The sequence below is a fragment of the Pholis gunnellus genome (genome assembly GCF_910591455.1).
Source record: "Pholis gunnellus genome assembly, chromosome: 24".
Lineage (NCBI taxonomy): Eukaryota > Metazoa > Chordata > Actinopteri > Perciformes > Pholidae > Pholis > Pholis gunnellus.
In genome coordinates, this window is record NC_136551.1 from 4693808 (window position 1) to 4717048 (window position 23241).

Below are 23241 nucleotides of genomic sequence, written 5' to 3' on the forward strand. Positions count from 1 at the left end.
TTTGATTTGACCAGTTTAATGACAATAAATCTTCTCCGCTTCGTGAAACTTATGTTTTTAGATGTAAAAGATCAAACTGAGTACTTTATGGAAAAAGGAGAAATTAGAAAATATATTCCTTTTTTTTTTTTTTAAAGTTGTACAGTTCAGTAAGTGTATTTGTTATAGTTCCATAAGCGATACTTAAAGCATAAAACACACTACTACCATACACAAACTAGTCTGTTAATACCCTCGACATCTGATGTTATCACTTGCCACCTATTTCCATTTACAGTCCTGAAAATAAAAGACATGAAAACTTGTCTTCCCCTCGTTGGTAATGAAATATTAATAAACAAACTGAATTCAATGGGCTCTTTTAACCTGAAACATTCAAATTGACTTTTCTTCTCATAAATTGTGCAGTACTTTGTCAGCTGACAAGGAGAACTTGAACAGAGTGCTGATTTTACATGCAGAATATACACGTTCATTATTTTTTTTGTTTAGCGTTTCTACACTATACACAAGGAGGCGTTGACTGAAAAAAAAAAAGAAAAAAGGAAAGGTTAGTACAAATACAGTGCACTACGACAAGTCGGGAAATGGACACATGTTCTGCAATGTTATATTCAATTTGTACAACCCACCCCTGAGATTTGGATGCTGAGTGGTTCACAAAAGCAGGCGAGCATAGTGCTAGGTTTCTTTTTGTCGTGTCCAAAGTTTCCCACAAATTCCCGGCAGATGCATAATATGTCTTTAAAACTATTATGTCCTTCCAAAATCTGCACCAGTAACACCTCGAGTATCGATTACGGTAAATACGTGCGTGATCCATGCATGGACTTGTCGTGGCACAAAGAAGGTTATTTGGTAAATATACATATCCCAGTGATGACTATACAAGTAACAAATAGGTAGAGCGGGGCCCATCAAACAACAAGTGCGCGTCTTTCAACAGAGCTGTAGATAAAGAATAAATTCCACTACATAAGGGCGCATGACGTCAAATTAAATCCGCAAATATAAATGAGGCATCAATCACATAGAGGAGCTTCAGGAACATTATCTTGTTACATCAAAGTCACTTGTGTGTATGGGTGAAGATCTACTACCTGTCAACATCCCACAATGTCAAAGAGTACGTGTCCATTTCCAGGCAACAAGTGAAAGACTGAATGTTTCTGTCCAAACTGGAACCGTGGAGACTTTTGGAGGGAAGGATGAAGTGAAGGATGGTACCATTGTTTGACGACGTCGGACTCTGGGAATACGCAACTACATTTGAAACCTGGACGTTCATGGTGTCATAAACAGTTATCATACAATCATTATGGGCAACTGAGGGGATTCAATTTGCTTTTAACCCCCCCCCCCCAATATAACAATAAAGTTTCATCGACTGACCGTTAAATTAAATAATTTATAGCATATATTAATAGTTATATAACCCAACATTTCAACTCTTCATAACACCATCGAGATAAACATCTGAAGCGGAAGCGAAAATAAAGGCATCTTTATTCTCACGTGAGACGGAACATGGACCGTTTTTTTTTTCTTTTTTTTAACTACGGCTTAAGAAATTTGCAGAATAATTTATCAAGCAAATATCAATGTTAGATGCCAGCTCTGAACCAGCTCTCATTGAAGATGATACGATGAGGCAGACCACAAAAAAAAAAAAAACTCTATGAAAGCAGAACACAACACTCACCGACCAACTGCATTAAACGCCAAACTCGTTGATAAATGTTTTGTATATAGCAGTATGTGTGGATATAATGCAGGTCTAACGGACAAATAAAAACACAACAGTTGGGGCCGGGAGGAGATAACGGGGAAGCTATGACTGGGGTTGATGCTGAGGGGACGGTGGCGTCTCTGGAGCTTCTGAGGCTCCTCCCACCGCCTGTCTGTCAGAGACCAGGTCCAGCCCCTCGTCAAACTGCTCCAGTTCGCTTTGGTCCAGAAGCTCAAAGTCCTCTTCCTCGGTGAAAACTAGCGCGTCGTCGGGCATCTCCTCGCCGGTGCCGCTTTCTGTCGCGATCGCCTCGTCCGCGTCCTCGTCGGCTCCTTGTGTAGTGTTAGCAGTGGTGTCAGTGGAGGTCTCCAGAGCGCCCGGTGGGGTTTCAGTAGGAAGGAACTCAGCCAGGGAGGGGTCCTCGCTGGCCTCACTGGAGCGCAGCAGGGCCGACAGAGTGTCCTGCACCACAGCGGAGATGGCTGTGCTCACTATCTTCTCGCTCAAGGCCTCCAAGGACTGCTGTGGTCCCTGGGTTCCTGCAGCTTCCTTCTCCCGCGCTGCCCCCGCCACGGGCAACACGCCCTCCACCCCCCCGGGTGGTCGTCCGTGTCCATTGAAGTGCGTGTTCACAAAGTGGAGCGGAGACGATAGGTGCTGGATAAGGAGGCTGGCGGGGCTCAGCGGTTCCCTCTCTGATTGGGGGAAGTGGAGCAGGTTGCGCTCGATGGATGGGAACTCCTCAACCGAGGGGAACTCGGGGAGATCCCGCAAGTAGGACTCCTCCGGGTCGCTGTGTAAACTCTGCTGGTCCGGGTCTGCAGTAGAGATGAGACAGGAAAATGACATGGCTATGACACAATAAAGTGACCCTCACTTGATCGGGTATGAGCTATCGTTTACCTTCAGAGAAGTCGGTGAGTTGGGGAGTGGTGGCTCTGGACACTGAGAACCCTCCACTCTCTAAGATAGATGCCTCTTCATCCGACAACTCCGAGTCTGTGATGGCCATCGCCAGAGTGGTGGTCTTCACATCCACCTGACCAACGAAACCACAGCGTTATGTCACCAATGTAGCATCATCCTTCTCCTCTTTTTCCATAATCGCACTTATTGGAGCCTTGGGGTCAAAAACTAAAAAGGTAAACAAAAATATGAACATAACCTGCTCATAACACTACTTTGTATTCTCTGTTGGTCTCTAGGGGGCAGTGTATTGATTATTATCTCCATACCGTCGGGGCGAAAAGGGACAGCTCCTCCTCACTCTCACTCTCGGTTTCGGCTCTCGGCTCGTCCCCCTCCTCTACCTCCTTCTTCACCTCTGTTAAAACACGCGTGCACACATTTAAAATGCACGTGAATAAGTGACCACCACAACAGATTCAAAGACAGAACTACAACGAGGTTGGATATCAGTCAGAGAGACAAGAAAGATGATCTACACCGATGCAGGCTCCTTATGTTACGCTTCCTCCTCCCATGGGTTAAGTCCCGTATTAATACTAGCGCGTGTATCCGTAGCTTTGTTGATTTGATGTGACGCACACGAGTCGGGTTTAGAATCTATAGCCCGAAGGTGTCCCAGGAGCACTCACTTCTCTTGTCGTGCTTGCGGTGCTCGGTTTCTCCCTTCATGCTGTAGTCCAGTTTCATCAGGATCGGCTCAAAGCCCGTGTACATCCTCTGGATCAGTTCGTGGTACACCACCAGCGGCCACAACAGCACGCTCAGGACTGAACGGGAAGAAGAAAAAAATAGGCATCAGGGAATGCAACACCACAAGAAAATGATATCCCTCCATTACCTGCTACCATTACTTATTATCACACACACCCTGTTTGTCAGGAAAAGCACACATTCCCATGTAAATTCATGGCTTAGTACAACTGTTTCTTTATGCAAATCAGGAAAGAGGTGACTCACCAATAATATAGGAGATCATGATTCCTGGTACATAATGCCCAACCCCGGCAAGTACAAAGCAGCCGCTGCACGTCATCACACAGAACTGGGAAACAAGAGCAAGTAAGACAAATAAGACACCTGCAAGCTGCACAGGGGGCATACCTACTTGTACGTTTCTTTCCTTGTGTGTCAAAGTGCTGTACCTTGCCCTGGTTCTGTCGTTTGTACTGCAGCGTCTCCTGCAGGTACAGGCGGTAGGTCAGGTAGCTTTCAGCCAGGTGGTGGCTGAGCTCAGGAATACTGAGCAGATGCTGCTCCACACTCATCGCGTCACTGTGTGCAAACAGGAACAGACAACACTTGTAAAAAGGACACAAATATGTACATTAAGCGCTCCGGGCTGTACTGAAATGCGTGCAAAGAGGTGAAGTGAGATGCCTCGAGAATGTCAATACACCAATACTGGTAGCTTACAATTAGTTCTGATGATATGGCGTGACATGTGACAGAAATGTCTTAAACATAAAGACAGACTTCATACTGTTGGAATTTAACGTATGCTCTTATTTTGAATTCGTTCAGGAAATGGAAACACAGAGGCGTCTGTTCATCATGTACACACTACATACCGTTGTTCAGGGGGAGCCTCTGCATGTTGAACTGCAGCAGGAGCAAAACACACAGTTAGCAACAATTAGGACATTTGTTGCCGTTTGATGTGATGTTTTAACATAAGGAAATGATAGTGAACAAATCGGGGGAAATAATCCAAAAAAACCACATCAGGAAAACTACTTCATCCACACTGACAATAATCCTAGCAGGTTTCTCCATCCAGTGACGGTACTGTGCCCACAAATATAGACTTAAACTGGCTCAGCAACAGGGAACAATTGCTTGGGTAAAGACTGACAAAGCCTCAGGGCCATATTAAAATCCCATTAGGGGCTTACTGGTAATGATGGGCAACTTGTGCTTCCATCTCTCCAGCAGCATCAGTCCCAGCAGGGACACACTCAACAGGAACAGAGGCCGCAGGGAGGTGGATGACAGGAGCCTGTGTGGAGATGCAGAAAACAACAGCACACGAGCATATTAATATAATAAACTAATGTCATAAAACTCACTTCTATATTAAACTTGATACATACATCTGCATGGCACCTCGGTTTTCTGTAACTGACAGTTGGTGAACGAGGCCTGGGCCACTAAACTGTCTTGCAAGCTACGTTAGCATCATGCTAAAGACGTGGGATTAGCTAACTTGTCCTCGCGGAGGTTAGCCAGCTAGCTAATGATGTTCAATGCAACTTTATGGAGCTGTCAGAAAGGTGTTAAAAACGGTTTCGGTTACCAGAATAATGTGTTGAGTGTCAAGGCGACAGTGATGCTGTAGAACGGCCTCTCCCAGACCAGCAGCCTCTGCAGCCACAGCAGCATGGACTCGTACTGCGAGAGAAAACCCTGAAGACGCTCCCGCAGAAGGACGAGCTCCGGGTTCACGTCCCCGCAGACCTGCCCCGGAGACCCCGCAGGGAACAGAGACTCCAGGCCAACCGAAGAGGAGGTAACCGAGGGGCATCTTCTGGCCTCCTCTTCGCTCGCCATGTTTCCCCCTACTTTGTTATGTTGTTTTGGATATCACGGGGTATATGGTAAAGACGCACCATCAAGTGGGACAAACTTACAAATACTAAGCATCCGGTTGGGACTTTCAGAATAAAACCAATCGCCTTTGGAAACAGGTTAACAATGATGATAATGATGATAAGCAAAGATGATAAATAGTCATATTTAGTCAATGAACATATAAGATTTTGATCAATTTAAAGGTGTCTTAAAAAATATTTAATATAATGATTTGCAATGATTTCATTACATTACATATATTTGATCAGGGACGTTTATTTTTTACTTTGAAGGCAATATTAATTTCCGGCCTTATTGTTGATTACTTCCGGCAACTTGATGTCCTTAACGCACAGATGGGCGGACGGATCACATGGCCCGTCACGGATGAGAAAAATATATATATATAGTCACGTGTTTCCTTGTTGTTAATCCTCAAGGGCACCACCGCGTGGTCAGAAATATGGCAGCAATGCATGTCATGTTGCGTAAAGGTAAAACACTTGAGACCTGCAAAAGCTCTCCCCAACACGTGTCACGACCACTTCAACTACTGCAACTGCTATTATTGATCATTTATAACATATTTATTTTAGGACTATAGTTTGTGTATTTAATGTTTGTTGTTAGTGCACTTCAGCCATAGTCCACATACTGCATTTATCCAGGAAATACCACACGCCTGCAGGTTTTGATACAAATGTTTAATACAGAAATATACAGTGTTGATCAATTTGATCAAATGCAGCCGATATAGACATATAGACATAGCATCAAGGTCAGCTCACTGGTATTATTGTTTCCTGAACACAGCACATAGATCACAAAAGACATCTTAATGTAAAGTAGCACACTAAGGGGATTTTTCTTCCTGTTGTGATCTCTCATTTCAGTCTCAAGTTGATTTCTGAAAGACAGAAGCAAAGGCTACGATCATTCTGCTCAGCAACTACTATGAGTATCCTAAAAAGAAAAGGACTTGAGAGGCCTACTTGGCGGTGTGCAGGACTCAAGCGTACACAGGTGGTAAAGGAGGGAAGGGGGACTTTCTGTCCTCTGGTGCTAAGACATAAGGGCATCAATGCCTGCAGGGGTTAAGACCATGGCCTGCAGCAGGTCAGACAGAGAGATGATGCCCTTCACCACGTCAGCCCTGTCCACCAGGACCAGCCGATGGACCTGGGGTAAGGAGGAAAAAGATAATGATTTCTAAATACCTTTATGACATGACAAATAGAGACCAAACTCTTTTCCTGCCTCAGCGTTGACCAGCCGGTCTATGATGGTTCCCAAGGTCTCATCAGGGTAGCACTTGATCACTCCCTCAACAAAACATGAGCGCCTGCGAACGGCCTCCTGCATCGGCATGTCCAGATTGTTGTAACTCTTCTGGGCCGCTAGATTCTGGAGCAAACACGGAAAACCTCAGCAAGGAGGAGAAACCTTCGGGTGTCGTACGGTGTACTTAGAGATTACAAATAGAGCCTGAGCTCCACAAAAACTGGGCAAGACGCAGTACTTACAATCACATCAAATCTTGAGTAGAGGGACACCACTTTGCCTGAGAAAACAAACGATTGGATGCAGTAGGATACCCATTAACACTGATGAATACGGCTCTATAATGTAAAACACATTCTTAAGAGCACACCTTGTTCGTCCACCACGGGTAGTGCAGACACCCGCCTTTCCACAAAAATGGCGAGGGCATCATAAAGCGTTGCCGTTTGCTGAACAGTGGCGATGTTCCTGAACGTTCCGATCCCGAGCTCCTGGATCTGCCTTCCCATGAACGCAGGCTTGGGAACTTTTTTGTCCTGAACCACACCGCAGCAGAAGACTGTTAATGCATGCAGACATAAGATAAAAAGGTAGGTGGCTCCCAATGCTAACACATCTTGCTTGCTCACAAATATGTGGAGGAACTTGAGGATTCTTTTGTGGGTGAGAATGTGCAAGACGTTTCCAGACTGCGGATCCACGACCGGCAGCCTGTGGATCTTATACTTAAGCAAGGAATAGATGGCATCAAAGAGGCTAAGAGGAAAGAGGAGAGGAGACCGTTTACTGCTGGTAGACTGACAAGTAAAATTGAGTTTTCATAGATTACATCTTGAGAGTGTTACCTGGCCTCTGGAGGAACACTAATGAGGATGTGATTGGAACACTGCAGGTAGACATCTAGAGACAGAAGAAGACAGAGAGCTCTCACGCTAACTCACAGAGGTGCGCGCGCTGAGATGTTAACGCTCATCCGTGCTGGTTATTTACTTTGAAATGAATCACCTCTCCATGTCTCGATCTTGTGTCTCTCCAGCTCGTACATTTGAACCTTTTCAGAGGGAAACCCAAAATGTCAAGTCATGAAACACTGCAACCCTTTAATTAAACCCTTCTGTAAAGAGTTTCACACTGTGTTGCTGTATGAGTTATAATAAAACGATGATAATAGTCTGATCTGTGATGTCCGTACATAGTGTGGTCATTCTCACCATAGGGGACCTGTAATAGTAATGGAGGATGTTGATGAAATCTGTAATAGTCAGCATACCTGTGAAAGAAAATGATTTACGTTGCCATGATTATAAATTCACAGTGACTAATACTTCACTATGACTATTCCATCAATCCCTCGTCTTACCCACAAATCTCTGCAACTTGCTGTCCCATAACGGCGCCGCCCTCAAGCCATTTGCCACCAGTGCAAAAAAGGCCGTTTTCACCTTTAGAAGTGATAATGTCAGTGAGGAGTTACAAGCAAAAAAAAAACACACAAGTTGCATTTCTTACTTGTAGTTTGGTATCAAATATGACCAGTTTACAGCTGGTTGGAATGGCGTCATAGCAGCTGTGACTTTTCATGAAATTCATGTAGACTGTGGCATCAGCCTCTGTGAGGGATCACATTGTAGCACGTTTTATATATGGACACAAGCATTCACACACACCTACAAGCAGGCATGGACGGCACAGATCCTTTTACTCGCTCACATGTGCGCTAGCGCGTGCAATCGTACCTTGTTTCTTCATTTCCTGCCTCTTCTCTGGGAGCGACACCTACAACAGAGCAAGCGAAACAACATTCTCCACATGACATTGTCTGAATGGTTTGAAATCCACAAGGCGGTTCGTTTCCTCGGGTTCCAATGATATTTTTGAAAAACCCCTTTCTTCTAGTTATGCTCAACCCAAAGCAACATTTCACCTGTGAGGGAGGCTCCATGATTTCTGTTGAGAGTCCATGAAAAAGTGGGATTTCAAGTGCTGGTGGCTGCGCTGGGTTTGTTTACCCTTTCCTCCAAAAAGCCGTCGGGCCTATATAAGGAGCGCTCAAGTGGCATGTGTCAGGCCAGAGGCGCAGGGGAGGGGTGAGAGAGAGAGAGAGAAGCTGGAACAGGATCAGGAGGGGGGGGAGGGACACTCAAGGTTCTGCCAGAACCAGACATCTGCTCCCCCTTCATGCATTTATTGCCATCTCAGATCACATAAAGTCGCCACCATTTACTGGCTTCGGTGGCGTTGAAGTCATCCATGAAGATGTTTGGCAAATGATTTGTGGAGGCCTGCTATGCGAGCCATTAAGATGGCATGAAGTCCTGCTCTATATGGAGTAAATGTCAAGGCCTCACCCAGTTGAAGTCTTTCCAAGAGCCATAAGTTCAGAAGTGGATTGTCGCCTCTCGACTTGTGAGAGTAGTTTTGAATGATTCACACACAACACATGTCACAAAGAAATGCTTCCTTTATTAGCTCCCGTTTTCTTTTTACAGATTTGTACAATATTTGCATTTTACACCATGTACAAAATGAAAGGACTTCGTGCTGTATCAAATTCAAACGCTCCGAGCCGTTGTGCGAACGTTTTTGAACCCCCCCCCCCCCATTACAAAGTCAACGTCTTCAACAAGCTCTGTGCACAAACAGAAGTCTATTTAAAAAGACACACTTGCCAACGCTGTAACGGTGGAGTGAAATGTCCCAACAAAGAACCACCGCTGTTGGCCTCTGTAGCATGTTCTATTCAGGAAGTTCACTTCAAAAAAACACCCACCAGAAACCCAATAGAAATAGCACATCCTCCCTATAAAGACCTATTCCCATTGCAGCATGGGAAACTTCTAGCGTGACCTCTTAAATGTCCACACATTACCATATTAGTGCCTTTAAGATTATGACATCCTGTTCCCACATAAAAGACAGTTTACTCTATACATGAGCAGAAGAGGAGGAGTTGGTGGTTATTTTTCGGTGCGGCCAACGACCGTGACACTGAGGTATGAAGTCTACTTCCCTTCCTTGATGCTTTCACCTGAATACGCGTTGTTTCACTAACAGTAACCTGGTGTACAATATCAGTGCTTGCTGCAGACCATCGTCTGATGTAAAGCTCGACATGCATGAATGAAATATAACTGCTTACGCTAAGCACACGTGGATCAGCCTAAATGAAGTAGACAGAGTAAACTGGTTTAGTCCCTTCTTCTCACAGAGCCCCTTCATGAACAAATAAACGTACTGTGAAACCTCCACACACTTCCATCAACTTGCCACGCAGCAAGCCAATATTACAGCTGTAATATAACAACTCAAAACACTGAACTTTTCAATGATTCAACGTGGGCGACAAAACATATCCAAACTATCTTTAAACTCCTTGTGATACGCTCTGCATTTAAAAACAAGATGCAGAGCAGCGACTGTGGCGTTGTGTTTATGGCAAATCTATTCTGCGGTGCTGAGCGACACCTCTACCGCGTTGTCAAATTCGCCACTCTGTCTGCGCACAATACTCAGATCTGGAAAAGTGAACAAAAACACGACTTGAAGCAGTGGATGAGTCATGGAAACAACGCTGGTTTCCATTTCCAGGGTCCATTCGTACAGGCTGACAGCAGTGGAGTTTTGCCGGTGGCTAGCCGGGCATGAGCAGCGCTTGGGCTTTATCGACAGGTAACATGGACTTTGGGTGGCAGGGTCCCAGCTGTATAGGGGGGAACACCCCCAGGCGAGAGTTCAGACTGGGCTCCGCCCCTCCGAGGAGGCTGGGGGCCAGCCACGGCGCATGACGTCGATGGTTATCAACGGGGCCGTGAGCGAAGAGTGTTGAGGTGTTTCTAAGCCTGCACTGAAGAGGAGGGAGGGACGCGAGGCAGCCAGGACAGAAGAAGGAGACAGGAGACCAGGTTTGGGGGGTTTCTACATCAGAATCAGTTTCGGGGTGTATGTGACCCATTGAGGCAAGGAGAGAGCCCCAGAGACACAGCACCGAGGTCTGCGAGGAAGCCGATGGGGGACTTTGTATGTGGTCCTGGTCGATTCCAAGTGCACCGGGCTGGCGGTTCAGACTCTTGTTGGCCAGAACGCAACAGGGGAGGCGCGTGGCTGCAGAGGGAGCTTCTTCATTCGGGTTGGCGGTCTGAAGGTCCGGGCTAATCTCAGCTGGAGGTGGGAGCAGGGACGGGCCGCTCCTGGAGAGACTGAGCTGGTGCAGCACAGCGCTGGTGGCAATGAGGCCAGCCACACTGGTCAGGTACACCAGGCCCAGCATACAGGAAACCTGAAAATACAATAACATTAGATTAATTACACTGTTTGGCTATAAATCTCCTCTCCATTCAGCTAACATCCCCTCCTCACCTTGGTAAAGTGCTGGTAGATGGCTGTGAGGGCTTGACTCCACGCCGTCTGCTCCAGGAGCACACAGAGGTCCGTATAAGTGAACCAGCCGCGTTTCATCCCCTGCCGCTCTGCAATGCTGGTGATACAGAGGCCACCGTCACAAATACGTTGTTGTTTTTCACACACACAAAGTTTAGTGTAAGTTTTCCAGCTACCAACCTGGTTTCCAGTTGACTCAGTATATCAAATAAGTCATTTGGCTCCGTGAAGAGGCTCCACTCCTAGAAGATATAGGACACAAAAGTTGGGACGAAGAACTTTATCCAAACACACATCAAATTTAAATGCACACACACACACACACACACTTACAATGGCATTCAAGAAGTTCATCTCCAGGTTATTGACGGTTTTGACGTCCAACTTCCCAGCTGCTCCCCACTCATCGTTGAAAACCTCTTCTTCCTCTCCTTCGTCATACAGGTACTTGCTGGCAACCATCTAGTTCAGAGAGATCAGAGCATTCGTCATCGCAATACAAATAAACTCACTTTCTTAACTGCAGTAAAAGGACCCAAAAGGGTGGGAAGATACGCATCAGACTCCATTCTGACATGAGCAGCGAACAAGCCAGAAATACCAGTGACACATTTGGGTTGACCTTTGAACCCAACACATACCATGGAGATCAGGAAGAGGTCAGAGGAGGAGATCTTTTGGAGGTACTCAGGGTTTCTATGTCGGAGTCTTTCGATGTAAACTAGAGCCAGCATCATGGCACACGGGGAGATGCATGCCTCCCTGAAGCAAAAACAAATAAATAGATTTAGATGTGTGAAAGGCAGTGCTACATTTAGTTCCTGTAAGAATCTATACATGCATGCATCACACAGAGTACACACCTGGAAACATGTGCTGCATACTTCTTCTGGAGCTTGCGTATTGGGCTTGGGGCAGACTTCTGGAATATTTCAACGGCGATATCTGGAATCACAGAAAGCAAGAGAGACAAAACGTAAACTAGCGTACAATCACAATCTAAGATTAGAAATGTTTCATATATATGTACAACTTCTAAGTTGTCCCAAACATGTTCTATACATTGACTGTAAGTCACAAAAATAACTTGTACGTCCAGTTCTTCTTCTGAGGGGAGGAGCTAAAGCTAATATTTAACTCACCTGTAACAGGGCAAGAGAGGGCATCTAAAGAAACGTCTTTGTCCAGGCCATAATACAGTCGCTTTCTCACCCGTTCACTCAACTTCTGGTGTCCAGGAAGAAACTGTAAAACAACAACACTGGCGTTAGCATGCGTTAGCTAGGTTAGCTTACTTGAACTGTAGAGCTAGTTGTGTAAACACTTCCATTAACACTGTAGCTTATGAGTTAACCTCGTAGTTTACAGCAACTGGTACTCATTTACGACACTGTAACGTTAGCTAAGCTAAGCTAAGGAGCTAGCGTTGCTTTACGTATTTGTTTTTTATTAAGGCTTTTTAAATGTCACATTATTTTGCTTGGATTATAAACACTATTCGAAGTCACTTAGCATTAGCTAAGTTAGTAGCTAGGTCCCCGGTCCGCCGGACAAGAGATCCAACAGCGGACATAAACATCAGCTAGCTGAGCTAATGCTACTAGCGTTAGCTTCCGTAGTTTGTTGACCTATCGTGGTCGTAACGCAATAACGTACCGTGAACTCCTGGAAGTCCGAAAACTGAAACGTCTTTTCGTTAAACAAAGCGTCGAAATCCATATCTACTGTAGATTGAACATCAGTCCGTCAAAATGTTGAAAAAGACGACTGTTTGCCCCCCCCCGGAAAAAGTAGAGCTCCGACAGCAACACGCCCTGACCTGAGACAGTTCTTCCTATAGCTCGCATTATTGACACATTAGCGCCATCTGCTGGAGATACGTCACACCTAAAGTGTCTTCTTCTGCGTTTTTGGCGGCTTGCGATACCTAGCTCTATACCGCCACCTAGCGTACCGGAATATAAATAACTTACTTAATGTTATGATGATTTGTTTGCCATATTTTGTCTGTTTCCTCTTTTTGTTTTTGTTAAAATGGCTAAAATGTGAACTGACTGGTTGATACAAGCAAATGGTTCAGTTCAGTTATGGTTTGGCCTGATGATAATAATCACAATGTTGCAGTTAAAACCTGATTATTAAGGAAGTCTAAATAGTCTGTAATTCAGCTTTTATTTTGATAAATGTCCTCTTTATCCAGCACTTTCATTTGCAGCCTTAGAGGAAAAACTTTGAGAGACAAAGATAGAAAAAAACATTTTTTAACCTTTTAAACCCATTTTATTTCTGGCGTCACAGAAATAAAATATCACTGGAAAATACTTGATGAAAACTCATGATTTACAAAAATGAAACAATGAAAAATACATTTTGTGAAGCAGAAACAAAACATCAAAATGATTGCAAATTGTTATTCAGAAATAGCGTATATGACTGTATATATATTACATTTGTCACAAATAATGGTGGCATTATTAGCTTGATTGTACATCTTTTTCAAGGCAGATATTTCAACCTTTAATGCAGCAAAAGGAGATCAAACTGATAACTTGGCTCCAGAACATCCATGTACCACATTATATGTAAATATGTCAATTCTAACCTTTACTTTTTGTGTATTCTTTAAACCTCGTCAACAATTTAGAAGACGCAACGATCGGACGAGGAACACACACACCCAGCTTTACCTTAGTGATCAAAGTTATAAAGACACTTACACTATATAAAAAAAGAATTTCATAACTTAATCTCATTTAAATAACAGTAGAACTCAGAAAACCTACTACCAAACACTTAAAAAAATAAAACACAGCTAAATAAAATCCCTGACATTTTGCATTCCTGTCTCTCATATGAAATAACTAGTGGACAACAGAGTCATTGACCCCTGAGTGTTTTTTTATTCCCTCCCTTCTGTACCTTTGAATCATTTATGTCAGGTCATAGATTATAAAGTTGATGCTTGTTTAGCTTTTTGTGGACAGCATAAAGTAAACTAATGTCAACATTGAATGTGAAAAATAAAAAGACAACCTTAAAAAGGTGGCAGGAGTGATTTCAAAAACAATCTCCTCAAAAAATAAAATAAAATGTAAACACTAAAGGCATGAAGTCATTTACATTATTTAGCTTCGTAATAAAGGTTTGAACTAAAAAAAAAAGAAAGAAGTACCAATGTCATTTTTAATGACGTGGTAATGATTTGATCTTTTTGCCCCGTCCCTACATATAAACCTTGGCCATAATTACAACAAATACCAATAAAAACATATTTCTTTTGGTACATTTGGACTCGACCACGTTGTTTGTGCCTCCTCCGTTTTGGCTAAGGCACCTTCCCTTTTTCTCTCCATGACCTGCTGTCGCACAGTCAGAGTTCTCTAACCCCAGCACCAAACTATTAAATACATTCAGTGGCCGTGGTGGCCCGAGGAGGTTGATGGCGGCTGCAGTTTCTCAGACTTGAGGTCTTTGGCTTCCGTGTCCGACGAGGAATCGGAGTCCTGGGCCTGCTGCTGCCTCATCCACATGTCCGCATACAAGCCTCCCTTGACGAGCAGCTCCTCGTGTCTTGGACGGAGAGAGAGAGAAAAAGCGAGTCACTTGGAGCTCAGTGGGGGGAAAAAAAGGGGGAATTGGCAGTATGACTTTCAAACCAACAGGTCTCACACACACACTCACCGTCCTCGCTCAGCGATGCGGCCATCGTTGATCACCAGAATCTGGTCCGCTCCGATTATGGTGGACAACCTTTTTTTTTTATACAGAGAGAGAAAAAAAGAGATTCACACCACAACTGAAACAGAATAAATGAGAACCTTTCAGAATAAAACACACACACACACAGCACATCTCTCACCTGTGAGCTACAACAACGGTTGTACGGTTGATACACACTTTAGCCAGCGAGGTCTGGATGTTGCGCTCCGTCTGCGTGTCTAGTGCAGATGTGGCCTGCAGAGAGACATTACACGTCACAACCGTAAATAACCGCAGTAACGTAGCCACTCAAAGTGGAGTGACAGTGGAATACGTCGGAGAAACGAGCGGTGGCAAAGGCTTTAATCCCAAAATTGTTGTCCGCTCAGGTATCACGGCTCCTTTTTGTGACCTCACCTCATCCAGCAGGATGATCTGCGGGGCTTTGAGGATCGTTCTGGCGATAGCCACCCTCTGCTTTTCCCCTCCGCTCAGCTTCAGACCTCTTTCCCCCACCTGCGTATCATAACCTACCGGAAAAAACACAGGCAGGTGGTTAAAAAAAACCCAAACTACTGGGGGATTCACATCCCTCACAGCGCTTTGACCGCAGGAGGGCTACTCCCTCGCTCACCTTCGGGGAAGGTCATGATTTTATCGTGTATATCGGCAGCCGCGGCGGCCTCCTCCACCTCCTGGTCGCTGGCAGAGATGCGGCCGTAGCGGATGTTGTCCCGGATGGTGTCGTTGAAGAGCACCGTGTCCTGGGGGACCACGCCGATGTGCGCGCGCAGAGATCTCTGCTTCACCTGAGGAAAGACAACGAAGGCGACGTGAAGACACCCGCAAAGCTGCGTTGAATGATGCCGTCGTTCGGGTGCCAAACATCTACTTTTGATATGTCCTGCCCGTCGATGCTGATGCAGCCTCCCTGGACGTCATAGAAACGGAAGAGGAGTCGCATGATGGTGCTCTTCCCGGAGCCGGACGGTCCCACCTGGGGAGATTTAAGAGGACATTAGAGATCGCACAGTCCCAACAGAACACGGGGCACTTGGGCTGTGTCGGTGATTTGAATCGACGCTGTTCCTCACCAGCGCACACGTCTGTCCTGGAAGTACAGTGAAGGACACATCGTTGAGAATCTCCTTGCTGGAAAACGGCGAGGAAATGCGAGAACTGAGTCTTGTGTAAAATAAAAGCAGAAACAATTTTTAACAGCAATTTCAGGACTTGTGAACCAACCCATTGACGTAGCTGAAGTAAACGTTCTCAAACTCCACTGTTCCCTTCTTGTACTGAAGACTCCCGGCATTTACTTCGTCTTTCACCTGCACGAGAGAACAAATGCGGAACATATTAAAAAGCGGATCGCAATACGGACTTTGAGGCGAAAACGCGGAAACAATCGGCTTCAAAAAGTACCTCTTCGTCCTCTTCGAAAAGTTTGAACATGCTCTCCATGTCAATGAAAGAATTCTGGATCATTCTGCAGTAAAGAAAACAGAGCCGACATGATTATCTGATTATTATTACTATATTATCAACCGATCTCAATGCAGCTCCTTCTTACCTGTAGTAGGTACCAAACCAGTTGAGCGGGGTGTACAATTGGATGATGTAGGTTCCAAAAAGAACAAAATCTCCAACCTGAGATAAGAGGAGTTCACAGTCCGATCAGTCAAAACACGTCACGTTTCCGCGTCATCGAGCATCGTGTCGTCGTGGTCCGTACCTGAAACTTTCCTTCGGTCACAAAGTAGGCACAGAGCAGGGAGCCGGCCAGCAGGCCCGCGCCGATGACGAGGTTCTGGGTTTGGTTGAGGAAGGCCAGGGACGCCTGGGTCTTCCACTCAGACACCTAAAAAAAACATCCATCAGATGCATGTATGGGCTGGTTAAAAATCTCAAAAGCAGCGCTAGCTAGACGCGGCGCTGATTAACTGACACTCGTCCGACTCGCCTGGTATTTCAAGATGGCGTCCTCGAAGCGCCCGACCTCGTAGTTCTCTGCATTGTAGTATTTCACCGTCTCAAAGTTCAACAAGGAGTCCACAGCCTTGGTCTTGGCGTTGTTGTCCTGCAGATTCATGTCTCGCCTGTACTTGGTCCTCCATTCGGTGATGATGATGGTCAGAGCTGGGGGGGGGGGGGGGGGAGATCAGGAGATCAGAAATCTGTTCAACTAAACTCTTTTATTAACCGATATATAGAATCTTGGGATTGCCACGTTTCAACATGCACGACTCACTGAGGTACAGCGCCATGCAGACGAAGACGATAAGGCCGAACCAGGCGTTGAAGTAGGTGATGAAGTAGATGATGGAGATGACAATGTCAGCCATGGTTGGGATGATGCTGAACACTATGTAGCTGTGGGGAAGCAAAAAGGGACAGGTGAGCTCGTTTTCACCTCAAATACAACGATACAATTTCAGGAAACATCCGTCCGCCCAAAGCCGCCTCACCTGAGCAGGCTGTTAATGGACGAGGTGCCGCGGTCGATGCTTCTCAGCACGTCGCCGGTTTTGCGGCCCAGGTGCCAGCGCAGGGAGAGCGAGTGCAAGTGGCTGTACAGGCGCACTTGGACCACGCGGTTGGTGTACTGCTGCACCCGGATCCACAGGAAAGAGCGCACGTTGCTGACGAAACCCGACGCGCCTGGGAAGAAATGTCACGTGCAACGGGGGGATCAGGGACATCAAAAACAAAAATCAGGGGGTAGCAGTATCACTCGTAGAGCGTCGGTCTGCGTTGGTCCTACCTGCACCGCCGCCCTGCATGAACTTGAGCAGGACATAAATACACACTGTAGTAGCCAGAGTGCGCCAGCTGCTGCCATCAGTCAGCTCATTCACTGAGAGAGGGACAAAGACATTAAGGGGAGAGGAGAAGAGAAAAAAGGCAGGCGGTCAGGTATTTGGCTTGAAGATAAGGTGGATTAACAAGACGATAAATGGGACAACGGCGTCCTCTGACAGCGGGGTATCTTATATTCCTCTCTCTGGCCCTCTGGAGGCACTAAGCTATCAGGAGATGGATGTCTCCATTCGATCACATCCTGAGGATGTCTGCTGGGTGAATATCGAACATCATTTCGTCATGTTCTCATGTGGCTCTGGAAGCTCAAGCTTGCCGAAGCGGCCCCATTTAACTTGAGAAGCAGCTCGGACATAAACAAAGACACGCCCCCTCACCAATATTCTTGTAGTAAATGGGTACAAAGACGTTGATTGCTCTCTCGATTCCCAGCAGGGTCAAACAGAAGATGACCAGAAGCTGGAGGTAGACGTTGCCCCGGGGCCACATGTAAGGAACGAGCACGCGGACCTTCTTCCTGAAACCCTGCCAGGTAGACTGGTTCTCTTCTGTTCCGCCCAAAAGGCTCTGAGATAAGAGAAAGATATTGAGTACTTAACACAGCAAATGACTAAATTGGAGCGTCCCAGGGGAGCTTGCAAGTCGCTCACCTGCCCGCTGTTCTCGACGTCCCGCTCGTCTTCGTTTATCAGCAGCATGTATGGCCTTCGTGGCAACCCTGGAGCTTTGAGACCGATGAAGAAGAGCAGCCCGGTGCCGACGTAGCGCGTCAGCCACAGGCCGAACTGCACCTGAGGGGATCATTGGGATCAAAGACAGATCAATACGGCTACCAGTTGATCAGCATTTATGCTCATAATGCAGCTTTGTACGAGAAAATGACGAAACTGATGACTGAATTAATGTCATTTAAAATACAATGACAAAGCCTCTAGGAAATGTACATCAATATATAAGAAGTTATTATTATAAATGATACAATATTTATTCTAGAGTGAATTTTTGAAGTTTTAATGAGGTTTCAATGAGGAAAAACGTTTAAAAATTCAGGACAGATAAAATAATACAAACGTCAAGTCATGCTTACAATTATAAAACAGGAAGTTAAGGTCCTGACTCAGTGTGGGAGGGGCAAGGCTGTGTTTTACGATTTGATTGGTTAAACGTGGACCTGGGAACTGATAGTCAGACTGTGCAATGACTCAGCAAAAAAAAAAAAAAAAGGCTCCAGCCTCGCCCTCACTAACGTTGGTGTTAAAGACGGGCTGCATGCCTGCCTGTCTTTGTTGTCTTGTAAACAAGACAGGCTGCTTTGAGTGGTAGGGGTGTCTCAAACCTGCATTTATTCTTTACTGCCCACATTATAAAACATCATTAACAGAAATGATAACGAGTTGTATCATTGAGCAGAATAAGGACATGGATGGTGGATCAAGATTAGAGAAACCTTTACCTGAATAGATAGGAATGGATATAAAGTAGATAAATAGTCTTTATTGGGGGGTTATTTATAGAACTGTGTCTAATGTGACATTTGATCTCTCCTCACCTGTTGTTGAGAGTTCTCCAGGCCCCACCACCAGTGCGGACTGTACCAGGAGACGAAGGCCAAGTTCTCCGCCGAGAACGCCACGGCCCAGAACAGCAGCAGGGCCACGCTGTGGCCCCTCGTCCGGTCCATCAGCAGGGCCCTGCGTCTCTCCACCCTGAGCAGGGCGACGGTCCACGCCCAGCCCAGCGCAGAGAAGCAGCCGTACAGCACCACATATCCCGGGAGCTCTCCTCCGCTGGCAGCCCGCCACACCGTCCCACCCAGGGACTGGACGAGCAGGAGGACGGAGACGGCCAGCTGGAAACCGTAGAGGCGGGAGCGCGGGATGAACTTGGGCTCCATCGCCGTGCCATACTTCTGGTAGAATATGCAGTGGACGGTGCCGAGGAAGAAGGCGATGGTGAGCAGGATGGAGGGGACCAGCGTGAAGTAGAAGCAGGGGGAGATGCCTTCATCCACCCAGGTCCGAGAGATGGAGGAATTTACTTCACAGTAGCCCTGCATGAACACCATGGCTGCAGCTGGGGAGAGACAGAAAGCAACATTCAAATTAAATAACTTGCAAGAAAAGGACATTTTTCACCCCTGCACACATCTCTGCCATATTAGGCTGTGGAGTTTAGAGACATTATTCGCTGAGTCATGGTTTACGGTAGCCCCGGTTGTGAATGAACGTACCACCACACATTACCAAAATGTAACACATTTGTGGAGGGCAGAGCAGTTTACAGAGACACTTTCACACAAACGTGTGAACTGTTGCTGTTATACCAACTCCAACATCGTTCGTATTGAGACAGCAAGCAGGGAATTAACACTATTAGCATACATTTCAGAGGCTCTACACATTAAGTTAGTTAGTTGTAAACTTACCGTATGTTCTGTCAACTTCTGTCACCTCAACGACGCAGACACCTTGTCATTAACAGAGGTTACTCCAGAGAAGCTAGCAAATCCGCTAACAACTGTTAGCTGTTAGCTATCTTAGTCGGCTTTACCCAGCTTTAATAAAAACGTGACGAACCGATGAGAGTAGCTTAAAAGTGATACACAGCCAGTCGTCTGTCATCGCTACCTTCAACTGTGTGTTATCATGCTGTTACGGGTGTTGTCCTTGTTGCGCGCATGTTGGTTATTAAACAACTCCGATCGATGACTCGGCAATCGACACTTTACGCAACAGTGTTCGACTGCCTGGCCTGTAAGCAGCCTGAACGTGGACATAAAACCATAAAAACAGACGCTCAGCGCCCCCTGGAGGTTGAAAACAGACCTGATTCATGGAGACCGGACCCACAAAGAGGACAAAATAACATGATATAAGAACTATAAAGATATTTTAGGTAAAAGTACAGACATCATTTACTGACTCATTAACTTGTGCGTTTTTAAAACTACTTCTTATGCTGTTGGATAGTTCGATCAATACAAATAATTTATGCTTCATATGTTTTGGAGTAGTTGTAAACAGTAAATGTAGTGGAGTAAAAGGTGCAGTATGTCCCTCTGAAATGAGTGTAAAGTAAGTAAATTACCTCGATCAAATATATTTAATTACATTTCACCTCTGGGAATTAATCACAGTTCATTAACTTTCAATGAAAAAGAGCAATGCTAAACCCATACTGATATACAAAACTCTAAATTTCATACATACAAAATGATGCGATGTATCTTTTACAATGGATTGTGTGAAAAAAGAGAGAGCTTGCAGTGTTACAAAAATGATCAGTAGATGGCACTAAATACCAGGGTATAATCAGAGGAAACAGCTGTATGCGACAGAGTCATATATGAACAATAGCTAATAAAACCTCCATGTCCCTCATGACACACAGGTGGTGAGAAAAAGCTGTGAAAGATGGAAAATAATAACATAATGGCATGATATCAATGCTAACGCTGTGTCATTTTCACTGCCATATGAAGTGAATGAGTGAACAATGATTATAGAAACAAGTGTGCCTCTTCCACCGAAAAAAGAGCCATTTTCAAGGCAACACGTGAAGAAGTCTTTCAGTGATGAGAGGGTTTAAGTTGAGAGCTTTTCCCATCAAACGGTAAAGTCAGGGTTTAGTACAAAGACGGGAAGTGACTCAAAAGCCATCTGTCGCGTCTGTCCTTCCTGTGAGGATGAATAAAAGACTCGGCAGGAAAAAAAAAAAGTGTATGTGTGTGTCTGTGTGTACCTGCATGTGAGGGAATAAAAAAATGGGAAGCGTATCCTAATGTGGAGGAGGAAGGAGCTTACACTTGCACACGCACACTCACACACACACACATAGGATACAGGCTGGGATGGAAAAAGGGGTAAATCTTATCATTTAGAGCCTTCACAATGGGCATAAAGAGCTGCTAATCTGCTTCATCTCCCCGGCTCTTTTGTGTGAGTGGAAATGGACCTTCTGTCCGTCGGCTGCTTGAAACCCCGCTCTTTTGTCTCCCAGTGGATGTGATGGCCTGCCCATCACAAACCCCTCATCTCTCTCCACCTCAGCATACAGGCTCCGCTGGAGCCCCATAAGTCCGTTAGGTGTGTCTTTTCTTGTCTTCAATCCCACCGTTTCCCCTCGTTCTCATTTATGCTTCTTTGTCCGCTCGAAGCCGCCTGACACTCGACGGACGGTAACAGGCGGGGGATAAGACGCATGTGTGTGCCAATCTAATCCCTTGATTTAGTGAGAAGAGAATACTGGTGGTGTTAGGAATGCTACGTCCAATCTCATTAGTACTGAGGGCGATCAATACAGCTTTGGGTTCCGCTGAATGTAGTATTCACTGAAGGATTGGGCTTTGTGATTGCAGTTCTTACCAGTAGCTCAATGGCAGATGACCTTTGCTACCTTTAATACTCACGAATCAGCCACCAGCTATTGTGTGGTGTTCACATACGCTATTGCTTTGCTTCAGCATCATAATGATCAGATTTTCCAATGAGGATTAACAACGGTAGCTCTCGTGTTATTTAGAAAATTTCAACGCACGGTGCTCCATCGCATTCAGTCGTATGTGTTCGCGCCACCGCTTCACCCTCACCACTCCCGTGTGTTTTCAAGCTTATCTGCCAGAACCAGCCCCGCAGTTAGAATCGCAGTTAGAGTTAGAGACTTTCCTGGAAAACACAAAACAAAATGTGCTCAGAGTTCTTGGTTCAGACACGCGGTCTAGACTCTTCCTTTGACCCACATGCTGACGGCCGTCTGCAGGGGAATTCTCCATCCATTTTCAGCTGGTTTCATCATTGTGGTACTTGAGTGAAAGGACCACCTCCAGTTTTTGAGTCGAGGCACTCTCGACTGACAGATCTCCTGCGAGGGGGGTAATAAAGAATGGGATGCTCTTATTTATTTTTTGATACTTTATGAATGTAGCTCAGAGCCTTTAAACGGGTGATGGCTCCTCAGCACATGGGGTCGATGACCTCCGGCTTAAGAAGCTGTTTGAAAGAGCTTTCCACCGGGAGAGACTTTCCACTTGGCCTGCCGAGCTTGACATTGTACCTCTGACTTTGAGCTTGAACCGTCCAACCCTGGCGGCCCACGGAGAGCGTAGTCCAGCCACCGTCTCCCACTGTGACGAGAACAGGGCATGCAGGGGATAAGATCTCCCCATCCAACTGCTCTTGATAAACACAAAAGGGGCTGCCACCACTGCCGCTGAACTATATGCGCCCTCGCCACAGTGGTCGTCTACGCAGAGAGGCTGGGGGGGGGGGTGGAAAGGCAGAAGGTGAGCGAGAAGTGGTAGAAGAAGACAGAGAAGGGAGAGAGTGGGAGTGTGTGTGTGTGTAACACAGGCTAGAGAAACCAGATTGACGCCCCGGTGCCTCAGTGTGTGGGCGAATCTGCCACAGATACAGAAGCAGACAGGCTGAGGCAGAGAGGCATTGTTAGAGAAGACGCAGGGCCACAAAACCAACCTATCTACACACATCAGGCACAACAGACTGGAAAACGAGCAGCACCTTTCTCCTGTACGACACACACACACACACACACACACACACTATGCACAGTTGACATATATACTGTATGTGTGGATTTGCCCTTTTGTTCCTTTGTACATCCTGAGTGGCGCCCCTCTGAAATCATCCAACAAGTATTTTGCTGTGACCACTCGGGGCGGTCTCACATCGTAGCGACACCTGTGGCTCCTTGAGACAAGTGAAATGCAAATGAACAAAACATTAATATACTAAAAGCGTTTAAAAGTGTGTGTCTTATAATTACAATGGAATATGAACTTG

The 23241-nt window shown here is 45.7% G+C and overlaps 4 protein-coding genes across 8 annotated transcripts; all 4 read right to left on the reverse strand.

The window, feature by feature from the left end:
• Nucleotides 1-76: 76 nt before the first annotated feature.
• On the reverse strand, nucleotides 77-5270 carry retreg2 (reticulophagy regulator family member 2). The gene is made up of 9 exons (XM_079185538.1): nucleotides 4992-5270; nucleotides 4591-4694; nucleotides 4267-4297; nucleotides 3841-3970; nucleotides 3656-3740; nucleotides 3328-3465; nucleotides 2965-3053; nucleotides 2633-2768; nucleotides 77-2547 (listed from the first exon to the last, which is right to left on the reverse strand). The coding sequence occupies exons 1-9, from the start codon at nucleotides 5243-5245 to the stop codon at nucleotides 1832-1834; spliced, it is 1683 nt and encodes a 560-aa protein (XP_079041664.1). The 5' UTR covers nucleotides 5246-5270; the 3' UTR covers nucleotides 77-1831.
• Nucleotides 5271-6442: 1172 nt separating this feature from the next.
• Nucleotides 6443-8601, reverse strand: prkag3a (protein kinase, AMP-activated, gamma 3a non-catalytic subunit). Of its 5 annotated transcripts, none has more exons than XM_079185426.1 (11): nucleotides 8472-8601; nucleotides 8284-8323; nucleotides 8057-8157; nucleotides 7908-7989; nucleotides 7759-7817; nucleotides 7553-7598; nucleotides 7393-7447; nucleotides 7177-7303; nucleotides 6918-7083; nucleotides 6790-6827; nucleotides 6443-6670 (listed from the first exon to the last, which is right to left on the reverse strand). In XM_079185426.1, the coding sequence occupies exons 1-11, from the start codon at nucleotides 8487-8489 to the stop codon at nucleotides 6476-6478; spliced, it is 927 nt and encodes a 308-aa protein (XP_079041552.1). In that variant the 5' UTR covers nucleotides 8490-8601; the 3' UTR covers nucleotides 6443-6475. The 5 variants fall into 5 exon arrangements, with proteins under 5 accessions (XP_079041552.1, XP_079041551.1, XP_079041550.1 ...); XM_079185425.1 differs by having other exon boundaries at nucleotides 7538-7598; XM_079185424.1 differs by having other exon boundaries at nucleotides 6918-7303.
• Nucleotides 8602-8992: 391 nt separating this feature from the next.
• On the reverse strand, nucleotides 8993-12733 carry cnppd1 (cyclin Pas1/PHO80 domain containing 1). Its single transcript, XM_079185765.1, has 8 exons — nucleotides 12581-12733; nucleotides 12067-12169; nucleotides 11788-11869; nucleotides 11566-11686; nucleotides 11258-11386; nucleotides 11105-11166; nucleotides 10904-11021; nucleotides 8993-10823 (listed from the first exon to the last, which is right to left on the reverse strand). The coding sequence occupies exons 1-8, from the start codon at nucleotides 12641-12643 to the stop codon at nucleotides 10179-10181; spliced, it is 1323 nt and encodes a 440-aa protein (XP_079041891.1). The 5' UTR covers nucleotides 12644-12733; the 3' UTR covers nucleotides 8993-10178.
• Nucleotides 12734-13171: 438 nt separating this feature from the next.
• abcb6a (ATP binding cassette subfamily B member 6 (LAN blood group) a) lies at nucleotides 13172-20122 on the reverse strand. Its single transcript, XM_079185319.1, has 19 exons — nucleotides 19869-20122; nucleotides 18993-19516; nucleotides 18094-18234; nucleotides 17821-18010; nucleotides 17388-17480; nucleotides 17092-17284; nucleotides 16875-16996; nucleotides 16587-16762; nucleotides 16359-16484; nucleotides 16197-16273; nucleotides 16049-16112; nucleotides 15869-15954; nucleotides 15718-15775; nucleotides 15516-15620; nucleotides 15258-15432; nucleotides 15041-15153; nucleotides 14784-14878; nucleotides 14606-14674; nucleotides 13172-14494 (listed from the first exon to the last, which is right to left on the reverse strand). The coding sequence occupies exons 2-19, from the start codon at nucleotides 19506-19508 to the stop codon at nucleotides 14335-14337; spliced, it is 2559 nt and encodes an 852-aa protein (XP_079041445.1). The 5' UTR covers nucleotides 19509-19516; nucleotides 19869-20122; the 3' UTR covers nucleotides 13172-14334.
• Between the last annotated feature and the right edge of the window lie 3119 nt (nucleotides 20123-23241).